The 19,678-nt window shown below is 36.9% G+C and overlaps 1 protein-coding gene across 12 annotated transcripts in view; it reads right to left on the reverse strand.

Annotated features, from left to right (window-relative positions):
• Window positions 1-19,678, reverse strand: part of RRM2B (ribonucleotide reductase regulatory TP53 inducible subunit M2B) — a 158,080-nt gene that overhangs the window by 119,052 nt on the left and 19,350 nt on the right. For all 12 annotated transcript variants that reach the window (XM_058275845.2, XM_071207963.1, XM_058275846.2 and 9 more), the window contains 3 exons: window positions 12,876-12,992; window positions 3,858-3,991; window positions 2,986-3,080 (listed from right to left, as the gene is read on the reverse strand). In XM_058275845.2, the coding sequence (XP_058131828.1) occupies window positions 2,986-3,080; window positions 3,858-3,991; window positions 12,876-12,992 (346 nt within the window). The remainder of the gene's footprint in view (window positions 1-2,985; window positions 3,081-3,857; window positions 3,992-12,875; window positions 12,993-19,678) is intronic.

Consider the following 19,678-nt stretch of genomic DNA (forward strand, 5'->3'; position numbering starts at 1 on the left):
CAAAAGGAAAGATGACTAAGTTTAAAAATTTCTGGCTGTTTCTAAATAGTGCTCTAGTTTGTCCTTGTTCTGATTCCTGGTTTTCTTAAACAAACAAGATCAGATAAATCTATTATATCAAATACTTGGTAATCCAAATTACCTGTTAATAGCCCAAAACACCAGATAAACTTTCATTTTTATAGATACAATGTAAAGTTACTTTGGAAAATAAAAAGAAATATAAATTAAATATGCACTTACTGAGTACCTAGTGTGTAGAAGGTATGATGAAGGAGAAGAAGGCTTAGTATGGTATGTGCTAAATATTAAAATATAAAATCATCAGATATATATTAAGTACTTATGTGCCAAGCACTATGACAAGTGCTGCACATTTATTAGCTCATTGAATTTTCATAAATCTACAAAGTATGTATTCTTACTATACCTATTTTTTCAGAACGAAACTGGGGTTCAGAGAGGTTTAATGACTTGCCCAATGACACAGTGCTGGTAAATAGAAAACCTGGATCCAAATCCAGCTCTCTGTGGCTCCAGAGACTACTTGCAACCACTTGCTTTGTTGACTCCTTTGAAAACAAAATCTCTCTTTAGAGTAGCTAGCCATACTTTTTCAAGATGAAGCTCTGTCCTTTGTTTAACATATTATTTACTATTAACTTCATTTTGCCATTAATAAGATAATTGGTGGTTATACTTGATAAATTTCAAATTGACACTAAAGGTGACATCATGAAGGCATTTATCCGTAAAAAAACTAGATTATAAATTTAATACATTTTGAATAAAAGGAAAATTTATTTTAATCATTTTATGCTTTCATAAACATGTAATGCTAAAGAATGAAAATCATAGAAATGGTTATAAAAGACATATATTTCACATGCAAGAATTTAAGGACATGTCAAAGGGTAGGCAAGGGAGTAAAGAATTAATTAAGAAACAAGAAAAGAGTATACATCCTAGACATGGACTGCAGGTGTGCTGCAGAGTGAGATGTGCCAAAAGACTCTTCTGAGGTAGGATTAGAGGACCATGAGGGGTAACTTTTGCAAATACTTGAGAAGATATGTGAAATGAAAAGGAATTTATAGAATATTTCTTCTAAAATCTATAAAGAATGTAAAGATCTCATAATTCGTTTCAGAAGAGCAAAGTAGGAGATGTCTTCAAGATAGAGCTGAACTCTAATATGTGATGAATTAAGATTGGTTAACTAATGCTTTTTTTTAGATTTGAAATTTAATTTCATTATATATGTTAAGGTTTAATCTATGTGTTTAATGTTTGTAAGTTCTTTAAACAGATTTGTAAAACTAAAGTATATGTTAACATTTTTAAAAAATAAGCAGATACAAAATAAGGAATTTTTAGCTCTACAGAAACTGAATCTCACAACATATCTAACATTCAACTTTCAAACAAACTAATGCTTTTTTAAAAAGTATTCTTAGGTTCTCTTTAGTTACAAGTAAAGCATTAGAGGAGTCTCGGTGTGAGGAAAGAAGAGTGCGTATACTGGGCCCTGCTTGGTGTAGGAGAATAATCCAAAAAGGTCATCAAAAATCCCAGGCAAAGCCTTAAGGCAGATGAAAGAGCTGCCTTTGCCAATCTAAAGCTATTAATAGTACAGAAGACACAATTAGCTCATAAAACTGTACTTTCCCAACTGGTTAAACAGAAATACAGATGTGTGGCTAAGCAAGACAATATTTCCATGCTATTATTTTTAGTTCCATTCCCAAAATGGAGAGCCACCAAAGTGTTCTTTACTCTTATCCCTTTCCCTTTTTATCCCATCCATCCCCATTCCACTACCCCTACACCATTTTAGAATGTGTTCTTTCCTGATACCCTAAATCTGAACCCTAAATGGGGTTTGCTCCGAGATTAAGCAATGGAGAGAACCTAAGTGGAGTCCATAATGTTCTCACATGGTAACTGCCACCCTCCTAGGTTTTCTCTATTTCTTCTTCTCTGCCTTTCTTTGGTAGTGTCATTGAATACATGCTTTCTATGAGCCTGTTCTTCATTTTTCTGTCAGTACCTATCCATACTATTTTCAGTGTGTATTTTAATACTACCCTTCATTTTTCCTCTAAAACCACTATTTCTCAAAGTGTGCTTCCCAAACCCCCTGTGAGAGAATCAGCTGGGAATAAAATGCATATCCTTCAGTCTCACCCTGGCCTCTTAAATCACACTCTGGTTTTGGACCAGGATTCTTCAGGTTTTTTCCCACAAAGTCTCCAGATGATTTTTATACACATTGAGAAGCACTGCTTTTCTCATGTAATTACATGTAATATGCACTGATATCTCAACGTTCTGACTTTCAACTTATTGAACAGAACAGGTAACAGCTTTAGATTATTTACCACAGGTTTCCTTTTTTTTTTTTTTTAAGATTTATTTTTTATTTTATTTATTTCTCTCCCCTTCCCCCCCACCCAGTTGTCTGCTCTCTGTGTCCACTCGCTGTTTGTTCTTCTGTGACCACTTCTATCCTTACCAGTGCCACCGGGAATCTGTTTCTTTTTGTTGCGTCATCTTGTTGTGTCAGCTCTCCGTTTGTGCAGTGCCATTCCTGGGCAGGCTGCACTTTCTTTCATGCTGGGCGGCTCTCCTTATGGGCTCACTCCTTGCACATGGGGCTCCCCTAGGCGGGGGACACCCCTGCGTGGCATGGCACTCCTTGCATGCATCAGCACTGAGCATGGGCCAGCTCCACATGGGTCAAGGAGGCCCGGGGTTTGAACTGTGGACCTCCCATGTGGTAGGCGGACACCCTATCCATTGGGTCAAGTCCACTTCCCACAGATTTCTAATAAGTAAGAGTAAAGATTCTACTAAAGGTGAGCATTGAGACATTTGTGTTCATTTTCCATGTTGCAAATTTCATTAATATAGAACAGTCACACCACATAAAATAGGGTTGTATCACCTGAGGTATATTTGACCATATAAATATCAACTACATACCAAAAGTAGATTTTCTATCTGCTATCCACCGCAAGGCCCAGTCTGCTTTTTTTTTAACAAATGGCATTGTCTCGATTGCATTAAATAAAAATTCCCTGAAAAAAGAAGAATTAATGACAATGTTATTCACCTGTTTTTCATAACTAGCTAGTAATTGCAACTCTATGGTATGTTACCAGATCTACAGTTTTCCCATATTTTTGCATGTCTATAAGCCATAGAATTGAGGGGAGCAGATGTGGCGCAAGCAGTTGAGCATCCACCTCCCACATGGCAGGTTCCAGATTCAGTTCTATGCCTCCTAAAGAAGACAAACAGAGAGCAGACAATAAGCTGACATTAAGCAAAAACAAACGAGAGGGAGCAGATCTCAAGCAGATAACACCACCTCCCACATGGGGGGTCTTGGGTTCGGTTCATGGTGCCTCTTAAAGAAAACATAGACAAGTTGACAATAAGGAAAAAAAACCAAGCACACAATGAGCACAAACAACAAGCAAAAACAATGAGCAAAAACAACAAGCAAACAGATGAGGGAGCCATGAGGACGTAGGGATATAGAATTGAAAGTAAAACTCAAATTAGTGGTTTTAGATCTGGTCTGATATAAAATTGATTAAATTCAAGTATTCAACTTATAAACAAGGTGCTAATTTTTTTAGATTTGATTTCTAAAGATTAACTGGTTCTAAAAATGAAGAATAACAATAAAAAAAGATTAAATGGTTCTAAACAGGTGTTTTTTTTTTTAAATCCAACACAATATTAAGCAGTAGAAACCTCCTCAGCTCCCATATTTGAATCATCTTTCCCCATTGTTTAGTTTTGAAGTAAAGGATAAACCTTTGTAAATAAAATCTCAGCAGTAATACCTTTTCTTGGGATCTCTGATATAAGTGTCGATTAGCAAACTGTACATCTCTGAGTGAACATTCTCGATGAGTATTTGAAAGCCATAGAAACAGCGAGCCTCTGGAACCTGTACCTCCTGACTAAACCGCTCCACCTAAGAAATAAGGGAAACAGATATATCCAATTCTGCGGGTTTTCATTAAACATTGGATTAAATACTGCAAATCAGAATCTGGACATCAAATTTATCATTTAAAACCTGCCTATCACATACAAACAGGTCAAAAAGATTATTACAGATTATTTTAAATACTATTGTTTACCTATTAACTCTCCATAATAAATTACTTGCATAATGTATTCTTTTTTATTTTCATTTAATTAATTAATTTATATTTGAACCTTGGTCATCGTATGTGGGAAGCTGGTGCTCAACCACTGAACCACACTGGCTTCACTGAGTTGGTTTTTTCGTTTGTTTATTTTTGTTTTTAGGAGTAATCAGGGACCAAACCCAGGACCTCCCATGTGGGACACAGGTGCTCAACTACTTGAGCTACATCCACTTCCCTTATTTTATATTAAAAAAATTTTTTTATGCTCAAGCAATTAAGCAAATTGACCTGTGGACATACTGCCTATAAGCAAATAAATTTTAGAACATCTACCAAAAATAATTATTTTACTTGTAGAATAATATTAAGTCATTTTTTTGTCAGTAAATAGATCAATCATTTACTGAAGCTTCCTTCCTGTTCCTATTAAAAAGTTTTGTCTTTCTATTCTCTTTAAATAGAAAGCTGTCACTGATTAAAAGCTTCAAAATGGGGAGCCAGAACTGTGAACTCCATTACAGAGCTCTGAAAAGGGTTACTGAAGTCAGGTTCTCTATTAGGATTACTATCTAAGGATAGAGAACTTCTGGAAAGACAGCAGACAATAAAGACATGGAACTCTCCTCTCCCAGAAAAATAGCTAGAGGCTAGGCATAAATAGCTGAAAATGTTCTAGGGTTTAGGACACCAGATGAAGGCTAGACACCACGCAGCAGAGAGAGAGGGGCAAAGGAAAAAACTCATGATGAGCTGCAACTGTGAGCACCTCTCCACCCTACAGAAACTTTTGAATTTTTAGGTCTCAGGGCTGGCAGCTACAGACAAAGGGGGTCCCAGGAGTCTACCTCTGAGGAAAGGGGACAAAGAAGGATACAGCCTAAAGCTGATTCAGCTTTTGAATCACAAATTTGTTCTGCTGTGTCCCACGAGCCCTTCCAGGCTGGGTAGGGCCATGCCACTGTTTGCCTTGGGAGCCAAGGGACTAAAGAGATCCAACCCTCTCAATCTTCCTCTCTACTGACCAGGACTGGTTTTTAAGGAAGCAGAGGAGAGTGGAATTAGTTCTCACCCATGAAAAAGGAGGAGGCTGTGAGCAAATGTTGGAGAACTGCCTCTGAGAAAGACTGAATTAGGAGGCTCTTAACCTTCACATTGATCCAGTCGGTGTTACAGACACACACTCTAACCAGGTATTGAACTAAGATGGCTTCCAAAGAGTGCCATCTGCTGACGGGTGAAGGAAGCGCATGAAAGGAAATTAAATGAGAGGCTTTCTCAGGCCTTTACATCCTCCCTGTCTAAGACCCTTGGAAGCAGGTCTGCAACCTTTATTGGGTTCAGGGACCAGATTTGAGCAACTAACAAGGACAATCCTAAAGACCCAGAATGAGTTGAACCAAGAATCAAAGAAAAGCAGTAACACACAACCTCCCATCACTAAACCTTACAAAAAAGAGAGAAATTGAGCATCTGAGTAAATTAACCATTATAACCAGATCCCTAGACCTTAGCAAAAAGTTACAAGCCATACTAAGAAAATGGAAGAAATGGACCAAGAAAAGGATTATATCAAAGTCCAAAATGAGGGAAGCAGACTTGGTCCAATGGATAGGGCTTCTGCCTACCACATGGGAGGTCCGCGGTTCAAACCCCAGGCCTCCTTGACCCGTGTGGAGCTGGCCCATGAGCAGTGCTGATGCATTCAAGGAGTGCCGTGCCAGGCAGGGGTGTCCCCCGCATAGGGGAGCCCCACGCACAAGGAGTACACCCTGTAAGGAGAGCTGCCCAGCGCAAAAAAAGTGCAGCCTGCCCAGGAATGGCGCCGCACACACGGAGAGCTGACACAGCAAGATGACGCAACAAAAAGAAACACAGATTTCCAGTGCCACTGATAAGGATAGAAGAGGCCACAGAAGAACACAGGGCAAATGGACAGAGAGAGCAGACAACTGGGGTGGAGGGGGGAAGGGGAGAGAAATAAATCTTAAAAAAAAAGTCCAAAATGAGATACAGGATATGAAACAACTAATCAATAAGATTCATACAAATTCCAAAGCCAAAATAATGAGTTTCACAATATGGCTAAAGAGATAAATGATATCAAGACAACACAGAGCAAGCACAAAGAATTTAGAAACCTGAATAGAAAAGAAACAGCTCATGGAAATGAAAGACACTATAGGTGAGATCAAAAACAAATTGGGATGAAAATGCTCTAATAATGACTGAAGTAATGAACACACAACTATGTGGTTACAGTAAATTCCATTGATTGTACACTCTGGATGAATGATATATTAATATGCATGAAAAAAATGATTTCTTTAAAAAAAAGAATACCAGTTATGGGAGGAAAAGTTTTTAAAACACATTAGAGTCATACAGCAGCAGAAGACTCAAAATGAAAAAAAGAAAGAAAAAGTGATACAGAAGACAGAATAGCTGAAATTGAAGAGAAAAAAGAATGAGAAAAAAGAATGGAAAAAAATTGAGCAGGGGCTCAGGGAGTTGAATAATAACATGAAATGCAAAAACATATGTGTCATGGGAGTTCCAGAAGGAGAAGTAAAGGGAAAAAGGGCCGAGAGAGTATTTGAGGAAAAAATGGCTGAAAATTTCTCAACTCTCATGATAGAAATGAACTTACACATCCAAGAGTGAAGTGTACCCCAATAAGAATAAATCCAAATAGACCTACTCTAAGACACATACTAATCAGAATGTCATACATCAAAAATAAAGAGAAAATTCTGAGAGCAACAAGAGAGAAGCAAACCATCACATACTAGGGCTGCCCAGTAAGATTTAGTGTGGATTTTTCATCAGAAACCATGGAGGCAAGAAGACACTGGTATGATACAATTAGGGTACTGAAAAAGAAAAACTGCCAGCCAAGAATTCTTTATCCAGCAAAATTGTCCTTCAAATATGAAGGTGAATTTAAAATATTCACAAACAAACAGAAAATAAGAAAGTTCATGAAAAGGAATCAACCTTTCCAGGAAATATTTAAAGGAGCTTTATAGTCTGAAAGAAAAAGACAGGAGAAAGAGACTTGGAGGAGAGTACAGAAAACAAGAATAGCAGGATAAACAAAAGGATAAAAAGACAAAAATAAAATATGGCATATGAAAACCAAAGATTTAAAAGGTAGAAGTTAATAATGCATTTACAGTAATATCATTGAATGTGAATTAAATAAAAGTCCCCAATTATAAGATACAGGCTGACAGAATGGATAAAATAACACGAGCCATCCATATGCTGCCTACAACAGACTTACCTTAGACCCAGGGATACAAACTGGCTGACAATGAAAGGTTGGAAAAAGATACTCCAAACAAATAGTAACCAAAAAAGAGTAGGGGCAGCTATACTAATAATGGATTAAACAGACTTTAAATACAAAAGTTATGAGAGATACAGAAGGTCATTATAAATTAATAAAAGGGACAACCCATTAGGAAGAAATAACAGTCATAAATATATGTGTACCTAACGAGGATGCCCCAAAATACATGAGGCAAACTCTGGCGAAACTGAAAGGAGAAACAGACATCTCTACAATAATATTTGGAAACTTTAACACACCACTTACATCATCAGACAGAACTAGACAGAAGATGAGCAAGGAACTAGAGAAGTTGAACAATATGATAAAAGAGCTAGACTTAAACATATACAGATTGTTGAAACCAAACTCAGCAAGTTATACATCCTTCTCAAGTGCTCATGGATCTTTGTCCAGAATAGTCCACGTTAGGTCACAAGGTAGGTCTCAATAAATATAAAAAGACTGAAATTAAACAAAGCACCTTCTCAGATCAAAATGGAATGAAACTATAAATCAATAATAGATGGGAAAGAGGGAAATTTGCAAATGTGTGGAGGTTGAACAACACATTCCTAAATAATCAGTGGGTCAAAGAAGAAATTGTGAGTGAAATTAGTAAATATATTGAGACAAATTAAAATAAAACACAACTTATCAAAACGTATGAGATACACTGATGGCAGTGATGAAAGAGAAATTTATAGCCCTAAATGCCTATATTAAAAAAGAAGAAAGAGCTAAAATCAAAGATACGACTGAACAACTGGAGAAAATAGAAAAAGAACAGCAAACCATTCCTAAAGCAAACAGAAGGAAAAAAATAATAAAGATTAGAGCAGAAATAAATGAAATTGAGAATTAAAAAGCAATAGAGAAAATCAACAAAACCAAAAGCTAGTTCAAGGAAATCAATAAAATTGACAACCCCCTAGTTACACTAACAAAGAAAAAAGAGAGAAGATGCAAAAAAATAAAATCAGAAATGAAAGGGGGAAAGTTACGACTGACCCACCAGAAATAAAAAGGATCATAAGAGGATATTATGACAAAATGTATGCCAACAAACTAGACAACCTCGATGAAATGGACAAATTCCTAGAAATGCAAAAAACCACCTACACTGATACTACAAGAACATAACAAACCAATCACATTTAAAGAGACAATAATCAAAGTTCTCCCAAGGAAAAGAAATTCAGGACCAAATGGCTTCACAGGGGAATTCTACCAAGAAATTTGAGAAAGATTAACATCAATCCTGTTTAAATTCTTCAAAAAAGTTGAAGAGGAGGGAAAATTACCCTATACATTTTTCAAGCCAACATCTCACTAATATCAAAGCCAGATAAAGACACTAGAAGAAAATTACAGACCAATCTCCTTAACAATCAGATGTAAAAATGCTCAACAAACTACTTAAATAAAATCCAACAGCACATTAAAAGCTTACATACCACACCCAAGTGGGGTTGATTCCTGGTATGCAAGGGTAGTTCAACATAAGAAAATCAATTAACGAAATGTACCACATTAACAAACTGAAGGAAAAAAACACATGATCATCTTGATCAATGCAGAAAAGAAATTCAATAAAATCCATCATCTTTTCTTGATAAAAAGACTTTGAAATATAGGAATAGAAGGAAAATATATTTTATAGATTGATATGGTAAAGGGCATATATGAAAAATCCACAGCTAACACTGTACTCAGCAGGGAAAGGTTGAAAGCTTTCCCTGTAAGACAGGAATAAGACAAGGATGTGCACTGTCACCATTTGTGGCAGTTTGATACTATTGATAAACTCCAAAAAGAAATACTGATTATGTTTGTAAATTGGTTCTGTTCCTCAGGGCATGATACCCTTTGATCATATGAAATTCAGAGGTTTCACTTTTACTTTATTAAATTAAGACTACAACTTTGATTCGGCCATATCAGTAGGACACTGAGTCCCTGCCTCCTTGGTGGGTGGGAATCACACAGAAAACAACAGGGCAGAGGAGAGAGCTTAGTTTTTTTTGACACTGAAGCCACTGATAGTTTCACCTGATAGTTTACAGCTGGCCTTGTGGCGAGAGCAGAGCAACTAAGCCCAGAAACAGATGAGCCCTGGGAAGAGAGATGAGCCTTATGCCAGCCTACAGCTGAGATAGGAAGAAGCTGGGACCATGGAGCATTAAGAGGAAGAGGAAGATTGAACCCTTGCAGAGACTAGCAGCCACCTTGCTCCAACACGTGGCAACAGATTTTGGTGGGAGAAGTAACTTACTCTTAAGGGCCTTGTGACTATAAGCTCTACCCCAAACAAATACCCTTTATAAAAGTCAACAGATTTCTGGTACTTTGTATCAGCACGCCTTTGCATCAGTACCACCAGTGTTATTCAATATTGTGCTAGAAGTTCTAGCTAGAGCAATCAGACAGGATAAAATAAATAAATAAATAAAAGGCATCCAAATTAGATAAGAGGAAGTAAAATTTTCACTATTCTTGGATGACATGATCCTATATTTTAAAAATTCTGAAATATCTACAACGCTTTTTGAACAAGATTAATATGCAAAAATCAGTAATGTTTTTGTACACTAGTATTGAACAATCTGAGGATGAAATCAGGGGGGAAAAATCCATTTACAAAAAGACTTAAATTCCTAGGAATCAATTTATCCAAAGAAGTACAGAACCTCTATGCAGAAAACTACAAAACAGTGCTAAAAGAAATCAGTGAAAACCTAAACAAATGGAAAGATATTCTATGTTCATGGATTGGAAGACTGACTATTGTGAAGCTGTCAAACTTACCCAAACTGATTCATAAATTCAATTCAATTCAATCAAAATTCCAACAGCCTACTTTACAGAAATAGAAAAGGCAATTATCAAATTCATTTGGAATGGATGATGCACCCAAACAGCCAAACGCATTCTAAAAAGGAACGTGACATGGGAGGAATTTCACTGCCTGACCTTGAAACGTATTACAAAGCTACAGTGGTCAGAGCAGCATAGTATTGACATAAAGATAGACACCTTAATCAGTGGGATAGACTTGAGAGTCCAGAAATAAACCCTTACCTCTATGATCAACTGGTTTTTGACAAACCTACCAAAGCCACGTTCATGGTACAAAAGAGTCTCTTTAACAAATGGTGCTTAGAGAACTGGATATCCATAACCAAAAGAATAAAAGAGGAGACCTAATCTCACTCCCTATACAAGAATCAACTCAAAATGAATCAAAGACCTAAATATAAAAGCCAGGAACATAGCCCTGCTAGAAGAAAATATAGGGAAACATCTTCAAGACCCTGTGGTAGGTGATTTCTAGGACTTTATACCCAAAGTATGAGCAACAAAAAGAGAAAAAAAAAGATAAATGGGACCTCCTCAAAATTAAACCTTTTGCACCTTAAAGGAGTCAAAAGAGGGAAGTCAGCCCACTCAATGGGAGAAAATATTTGGAAATCACATATCTGATAAGAATTTAATATCCATGATATATGAAGAGATCATACAACTCAACAATAAAAAGACAAATGACCCAAATAAAAAAATGGGCAAAAGACCTGAATTGACATTTGTCCAAAGAAGAAACACAAATGGAAAGGGGAGAAAAACATGAAAAAAATGTTCAACATCACTAGTGATTAGGCACTGCAAATCAAAGTTACAATGAGATATCATTTTATATCTATTAGAACGACTACTATTAAAAAAAGAGAAAAAATTAAAAGAAAAAAAAAGGACAGAGAACTAGAAGTGTTGGAGAGGACATGAAGAGATAGGAACACTTATTCACTGTTGGTGGGAATGCAGAACGGTACAACCACTGTGGAAGACTGGCAGTTCCTAAAGAAGTTGAATATAGATTTGCCACATGACCTGGCAATACCACTACTGGATATATAACCAGAAGATAAGAGCAGTGACCCAAATATCTGCACACTGATGTTCATAGCAATGTTATTCATGATTGCTAAAAGATGGAAACAACCCAGCTGTCCATCAACCAATGAATGGATAAAGGTGTATAAACATGATGGTATATTATGCAGTTCTAAGAAGAAATGAAGTTATAAAGCATGTAACGATATGGATGAAGCTGCAGCACATTATGCTGAGTGAAGCAAGCCAGACACAAAAGGACAAATACCGTATGACTGCGCTACTATGAACTACATATATTGTGTAATCTCAAGGAGTTAGTAACTTGAATATGGGTCACCAGAAAATAGAAGGAAGTTAGAGAATGGCAAGTTGAGGGTTAACTGTCAGAATTGGTAAAAAGGATGTGTGTTATCTTTGGAAATGAATAGAAAAGATGAAAGCACAACATAATGTCTGTAACAAGCAGTACTATTATGTGGGTATGACAGTGGTTTAAAGAGAAAGTCTAAGGTAACATATATTACTATAATAAAAAGAAAGCTAAAAATTTTAACATGGGACTGTGTAGCAGAGTAAAACCACATGTGAAATATGAATATAGGTAAAATTGTATATATGACTGTTTTTCTTCAAAACTAAACAAATGTATGTTAATACTATAAGATCTTAATATCAGACAAAGAAAGAAACCAGACACAAAGTACTACATATTGTATGATTCCATTTACATAAAATATAAATATAAATCAATTTATAAAGATGAAATTAGGTTAGTGGTATGAAGGGCTGGGGAAAGACAGGATTAAGAGGTGACTGCTAAGGGACGTGGAGTTTTTCTTTTTGGTGTAAAAAAACTGTTCTAAAATGTTTTGTGGTGATGAATGCACAACATTGTGATTATACTAAGAGCTACTGATTATACACAAATAAATAAATGTGCAAGAATAGCCAAAAACAGCAGCTATGTACAGCAGGGGAAGCATAAAGTGATTGAAAAGAATTTTCTTGTTTTTCTGTTTTTTATTATTATTGAAATAATGAAACAGCTCTAATAATGACTGAAATGATTAGTGCACAACTATACAATTATAACAAATACCATCAATTGTACACTTTGGATGAATTGCATGCTTTATTAATGTGAATCAATAAAATTGATTTAACAAAATAAAACAGATTTGTTTAAAAACAAATAAATTAAAAAATAAGTGTAAAAATCAAGCTCATATTTATACATGCTAGTAGTATTGATGCATACAATTTAAGTTTGACTTCATGGCATTTTGCTAGTCAATGACAGAAATGTACCTTCTCTTCTGACATTCACCAGAAAAATAATTTCAAGAGTGAAGCATCATATACTTAATTTATTGGACATCTTTTTTTCAGGCTCAATCTAATCTTACACCATTATCAAAGAAATTACCATCACTTAAACTGCTGAATGTGAACAATACTAAAATAAAACAAAATCTTACCAAGTTTTCATTTACAATTCCATCACTGGCTGCAAAAAAGGCTAAAATATGGGAGATAAAATACTTCTCCTCTGATTTAAGTGTGTTCCAGTGAGGGAGATCCTTTGATAAGTCAACCTGAAATGAAAAGATTTTCAGAAATTTTAACACTGTTAAATTCTTCCCAAAGTTGGAGAACTAACTTTTATCCCAAAGTTAAGTGGGGAAATCCCATTACTAGTAAAATGTGAAAAACGAAAATGTTTATTTTGCAAAGAAACAAAATAAAGGAATTATAAAAGAATCTGATTTTCTGGCTAATTGAGAAATAGGATGGCCACAGTGTACTTTAAAATTTTTAAATTAACAATCTTTGCATCCATCATCCATGTGGAATCTAAGCCCCTTTTGATCTAGAGGTAGAGAGGACATCACCATCCCAGGGCCCACAGAATGGAGGAATAAAATGTGAACTAGAGTGGACTTACTGATATTCTACTATAAAACTATTATGACGAGTAATAGTAAAAATTTTAGCATCGAGGTGGAGAAAGTGGCCACAGTAGTTGCTGAGGGCAGGGAGAGGGTAGAAGAGATGTGATGCGGGGGCATTTTTGGAATTTTGAGTTGTCCTTAATGATACTGCAGGGTCAGATGCTGGACTTTATATATCCTGCCATAACCCACTGAATGTAACTTGGGGGAGAGTGTGAACTACAGGGTAAACTATTATCTGTATAGTGCAGCAGCGCCCCAAAATGTGTTCACCGAGTACAATGAGTGTGCCACAATGATGAGGGAGATTGTTGGTGTGGGAGAACCTTATATGTTTTAATGTAACATTTTTTTGTGTGATGTATATATCTTCAAAAAAATACAATTTACAAAAATGATGTGGTGGGGGGTAGAGAATGGGTTATATGAGAACCTCTTATGTTTTTTGGGTTTTTTTTTGTTTTTATTATTTTTTAAAAATAATGCTGTTTTTGTTTTTTTAATATTTTTAATTTATTTCTCTCCCCTCCCCCTGTTGTCTGCTCTCTGTGTCCATTCGCTGTGTGTTCTTCTGTGACAGCTTCTATCCTTATCAGCGGCACTGGGAATCTGTGTTTTTGTTGCGTCATCTTGTTGTGTCAGCTCTCTGTGTGTGCAGCACCATTCTTTCTTTTTTTTTGTCTTTATTCATTTTTTAATATCACATTAAAAAAATATGAGGTCCCCATATACCCCCACCCCCCTGACCCCCCAAAAGCAACATTCTCCTCCATCATCATAAGACATTCATTGCATTTGGTGAATACATCTGTGAGCATTGCTGCACCTCATGGGCAATGGTCCACATCAGAGCCCACACTCTCCCACGTTCCATCCAGTGGGCCATGGAAGGAAATACAATGTCTGGTAATTGTCCCTGCAGCACCACCCAGGACAACTCCAAGTCCCGAAAACGCCTCCACATCTCATCTCTTTCTCCCATTCCCCATACCCAGCAGCCACCACGGCCACTTTCTCCACACCAATGTCACATTTTCTTCAATTACTAACCACGATAGTTCATGAATAGAATATCAGTAAGTCCACTCTAATCCATATTCTATTCCTCCATCCTGTGCACCTTGGATTGGTTGTGTCCACTCCACATCTATGTCAAGAGGGCACTTTGATTCCACATGGATGCTGGATGCAATCCTCCTGCTTTCAGTTGTAGGCACTCTTGGCTCCATGGTGTGGTGGTTGACCTTCTTCAACTCCATGTTAGCTGAGTGGGGTAAGTCCAATAAACCAGAGTGTAGGAGCTGAAGTCTGTTGAGGCTCAGGGCCTGGCTATCACATGGTCAGTTTAGAGATTCAGATCCCCTGGGTATATATTAAACCCCAGCACCAACTACAACTCTGGTAAAGTAACAGGAAAGGCTTGTGAAAAGAGATCACATCTGAGTCCAGCTCCATCACACAGAAACACCAACGCCAAAGAAGGGCCAACTGACATGGCACTGAACTCCATCTGCCATGACCATAAAACCTGTGGGTCTCTGTAGCCCTCAGAAGAACCAATACCTGGGGTTGTATCTGCTTTATCTGTCTCTGGGACTCTGCTCAGGTTTGCATAAGGGCACCCCCTCTGATAACCTTCTGGCTCTTTTTTGGAGACTCATAGCCATATAAACTCATTTGTCCTTTCCATTTCCCCCTTGATTTAGATCAAACAACATTTTTAACTCCTGATATTATATATAGACAGAGATATTCGGCTGCTCCAAGTTGAATCTTTTATTCAAGGTCATTTTTTAGTTATATCATCAGCTGGTACTTGGTAGTAATCCCTTTGCACCAGGGAGGCTTATCCCCGGGAGTCATCTCCCACGCTGGGGGGAAGGCAATGAATTTACATGCTGAGTTTGGCTTCGAGACTGGCCACATTTGAGCAACACAAAGGCTCTCAGGAGTTAACTCTTAGGCACACTGCTGCTCTAGGCCTTGTTCTTTTTTCAGGTGCACAGGCTCACAAGCATAGTCATTAGTATCAGGGGCTCATTGTTGGACCTTCGTTCTTTTTTGGTCTTTGCCATTGCATTTGGGGGATTGTTGCTGTTCCTCTAGGGACTGTGTTAGAGCTCCCCTGGCTAGGAACTCAGCACTCCCTCAGTTGTTGTTTTTAATTGTTTCCACTATGAAAATATCCAGACATTTTTATGTACCCTGGATATATGCCCTGGAGAACTCCCTGCCAACCGTGTGTCCCCTATCAATAACATCCCACACGAGTATTCCTCCGCTGCCATTGTTGAACCTCTCTGTGATCCAAAACTTCCTGAAAAGTGAAGCCCAATGTATTGCCAGGTTCCCTTAACAGTAAAATGGAATATAGCGATGAGTTTAAAGCTTAGATATAGAATACATATTAATTTGGAAAAATTCTACATTCTATCTTTTCTTTTTTCTAATTATTAAGTTTATCTTCACAATAGTTTTAGATCACAGTAATTCATATATACAATATACAGTACTCCCACATATCCAACATAAAACCTTTTCCTTCCACAGCAATAATCTTTTTACATATTCATACCATATTTACTGAAACTGATGTACAGATATTGAGACAATAGCTTTCAAACAAGGTAACATTTGTGTTTACATTGTGGTTTATATTTTAGACTATACAATTTTCTAAATTTTTAGTTATCTTATGTTTTACATTATGATTTACATTTTAGCCTATCAGCCCCTATATATTTTTGGTGTAATTTTACATGTCTTATATCCATCCTTGTGTACTCTTGTGAAACACTTCTATTGCCCACACAGTTACACTGGTTCCATCTATTCAATACCTATTTGCCCCTCCCTTTAGGGCCCACAGTGACAGTCAATCTTCATTTCTTGAAGAGCCATGTTCAGAGATATTTGCAACAGTGTTGAGGGCTTGACATGCTCAACTGCCCTAATGCCCTGGGAGCCACCATTTCTCTTGAGAGATACAGTTCCCTCCATTTGATGGCATCAGTCCTCCCCAGGATGTGGGTATACCTTCACTCTCATTATATGGGTCTCTACCCAATGATATAACCCACTCTGGCAAAATGAGCATTCACATATTCCCTAGGAGTCTCTCCTGCGTCAGATTATCCCCTTTAAGTATCTTAAACAGGTAACTGTCCTTATTATATTTTTGAAAAGGTTTTCTCAGCATTATATTCTCAACCAAATACCTGACAATCTCCTATGTTCATGTTGCCCCACCCTCCCCCCAATTTCTTGGGCAATATTACCCATCCTCCCATCCCTAGCCCCCCTCTAGCCCACAAAGCCCCACCCAAAGGTAACCCTATGCCCCCATTTTATCCCTTCCTTGTACATATACTTACCTCTAGCTTATCATAGATTTCACCCCTGTAGATGTCAGCTTACATCCTTCCTCTACCCCCCGATTTCCTGTAAGCCTATCATCTAGTCTCTAGCTCTCTGAGGAAGCTTGGTTTACTTATTTCATATCATTGAGGTCATGTAGTATTTGTCCTTCAATGCCTGGGTTGCTTCATTCAACATAAGGTTCTCAAGATTCATCCATGTTATCACATGAGTTGGTAGTGTATTTGTTCTTAAAGCTGAGTAGTATTCCATTGTATGTATATTCCACATTTTATTTATCCATTCATCTGTTGACGGGTATTTAGGTTGATTCCAGCTTTTGGCAATAGTGAAAATGCTGCTATGAACATTGGTGTGCATATATCAGTTTGTGTCTTTGTTTTCAATTCTGCTGGGTATATACCCAGCAGTGGAATTGCTGGGTCATATGGCAACTCTATGGTTAGTTTTTTGAGAAACTGCCAAACCGTCCTCCAGAATGGTTGGATCCTTCTGCATTCCCACCAGCAATGGATGAGTGTTCCCATTCCTCCACATCCTCTCCAGCATTTGTAGTCTTCTGTTTTTTTCATAGCTGCCAATCTTATGGGAGTAAGATGGCATCTCATTGTAGTTTTGATTTGCATTTCCCTGATAGCTAGTGATTTTGAGCACGTTTTCATGTGCTTTTTAGCCATTTGTATTTCTTCTTTGGAGAAGTGTCCATTTAAATCTTTTTCCCATTTTTTAAATGGGTTGTTTATCTTTTTATTTTCAAGATATAGGAGTTCTTTATATATGCAAGTTATAAGTCTCCTATCGAATATATGGCTACCAAATATTTTCTCCCATTGTGTAGGCTCTCTTTTCACTTTCATGACAAACTCCTTTGAGGTGCAGAAGGCTTTAATTGTGAGGAGGTCCCATTTATCTATTTGTTCTTTTGCTGCTCGTGCTTTTGGTGTGAAGTTCATGAAGCCATTTCCTATTACAAGGTCTTGTAGATGCTTTCCTACACTGCTTTCCAAAGTCTTTATGGTCTTGGCTCCTATATTTAGGTCTTTGATCCATCTTGAGTTAATCTTTGTATAAGGTGTGAGATGGTAATCCTCTTTCATTCTTTTACATACGGATATCCAGTTCTCCAGGCACCATTTTTTGAACAGGCCATTCTCTCCCAGTTGAGAGGCTTTGGTGGCTTTATCGAATATTATATGGCTATATATATGAGGATCTATATCAGAACTCTCAGTTCAGTTCCATTGGTCTGTGTATCTTTCCTTGTGCCAATACCATGCTGTTTTCACTACTGTAGCTTTGTAGTATGTTTTGAAGTCAGGTAGTGTGATTCCTTCAATTTCATTTTTCTTTTTCAGTATGTCTTTGGCTATTCGGGGCCTCTTTTCTTTCCAAATAAATTTCACAGTTAGTTTTTCTAGTTCCTTAAAGAATGCTGTGTTGATTTTTATTGGGACTGCATTGAATGTGTAGATCAGTTTTGGTAGGATAGACATCTTAATAATATTTAGTCTTCCTATCCATGAACAGGGAATATTCTTCCATTTATATAGGTCTTCTTGGATTTCCTTGAACAGTCTTGTGTAGTTCTCTGTAAGTTTTTTACATCTTTAGTTAAATTTATTCCTAGGTATTTGATTTTTTTTACTATTGTAAATGGTATTTGTTTCTTGATTTCCTCCTGATCTTGCTCATTATTGGTGTACAGAAATGCTACTGATTTTTGCACATTGATCTTATAACCTGCGACTTTACTAAACTCATTTATGAGTTCTAGAAGCTTTGTTGTAGACCTCTCAGGGTTTTCTATGTATAGGATCATGTCATCTGCAAATAATGAAATTTTGACTCCTTCCTTTCCTATATGAATGCCTTTTATATCTGGTTCTTGCCTGTGTGCTCGAGCAAGTACTTCTAAGAGAATGTTAAATAGAAAGGGAGAGAGTGGGCATCCTTGTCTTTTTCCTTATGTTAGCGGGAAGGATTTTAGGATTTCACCATTGTAAACGATGCTGGCTGTGGGTTTTTCATATATACTCTTTATCACGCACAAAAAATTTCCTTGTATTCCAATCTTTTTCAGTGTTTTATCAAGAAAGGGTGCTGTATTTTGTCAAATGCTTTTTCCGCATCTATTGATATAATCATGTGATTTTTTTTCCTTCAATCTGTTTATATGGTGTATTACATTGACTGATTTCCTTATGTTGAACCATCCCTGCATACCCGGAATGAATCCCACTTGATCATGGTGTATAATTCGTTTAATGTGTTGTTGAACACATTTAGCAAGTATTTTGTTGAGGATTTTTGCGTCTAGGTTCATTAGAGAAATTGGTCTGTAATTTTCCTTTCTTGTGGTGTCTTTGTTTGGCTTTGGTACTAGGGTAATGTTGGCATCATAGAATGAGTTCAGTAACACTCCTTCTGTTTGGATTTTTCGGAAAAGTTTCAGCAGGATTGGTGCTAGTTTTTTCCAGAATATTTTGTAGAATTAGCTGTGAAGCCGTCTGGCCCTGGGCTCTTCTTAGTTGTGAGGTTTTTAATGACTGATTCTATCTCTTTACTTGTGATTGGTTTGTTGAGATGGTCAATTTCTTCTTCCATCAATATAGGCTGCTTATGTGCTTCTAGGAATTTGTCCATTTCCTCTGCATTGTCATTTTTGTTGGAATATAGTTTTTCCAAGTATCCTCTTAAGATTGTCTTTATTTCTGTGGGGTCAGTGGTGATACCTCCTTTCTCATTTCTTATTTTGTATATTTGCATCTTATTTTCTTTGTTAGTCTCGCTAAGGGTTTGTCAATTTTATTGATCTTCTCAAAGAACCAGCCCTTGGTTTTGTCTGTCTCCATGTGATAGGTGGACACCCTATCCATTGGGCCAAGTCTGCTTCCCTTTTATGTTTTTTAATGTAACATTTCTTGTGATCTATTAACTTTAATTAAACATAA

Source organism: Dasypus novemcinctus, chromosome 14 (assembly GCF_030445035.2).
Source record: "Dasypus novemcinctus isolate mDasNov1 chromosome 14, mDasNov1.1.hap2, whole genome shotgun sequence".
Classification (NCBI taxonomy): Eukaryota; Metazoa; Chordata; class Mammalia; order Cingulata; family Dasypodidae; genus Dasypus; species Dasypus novemcinctus.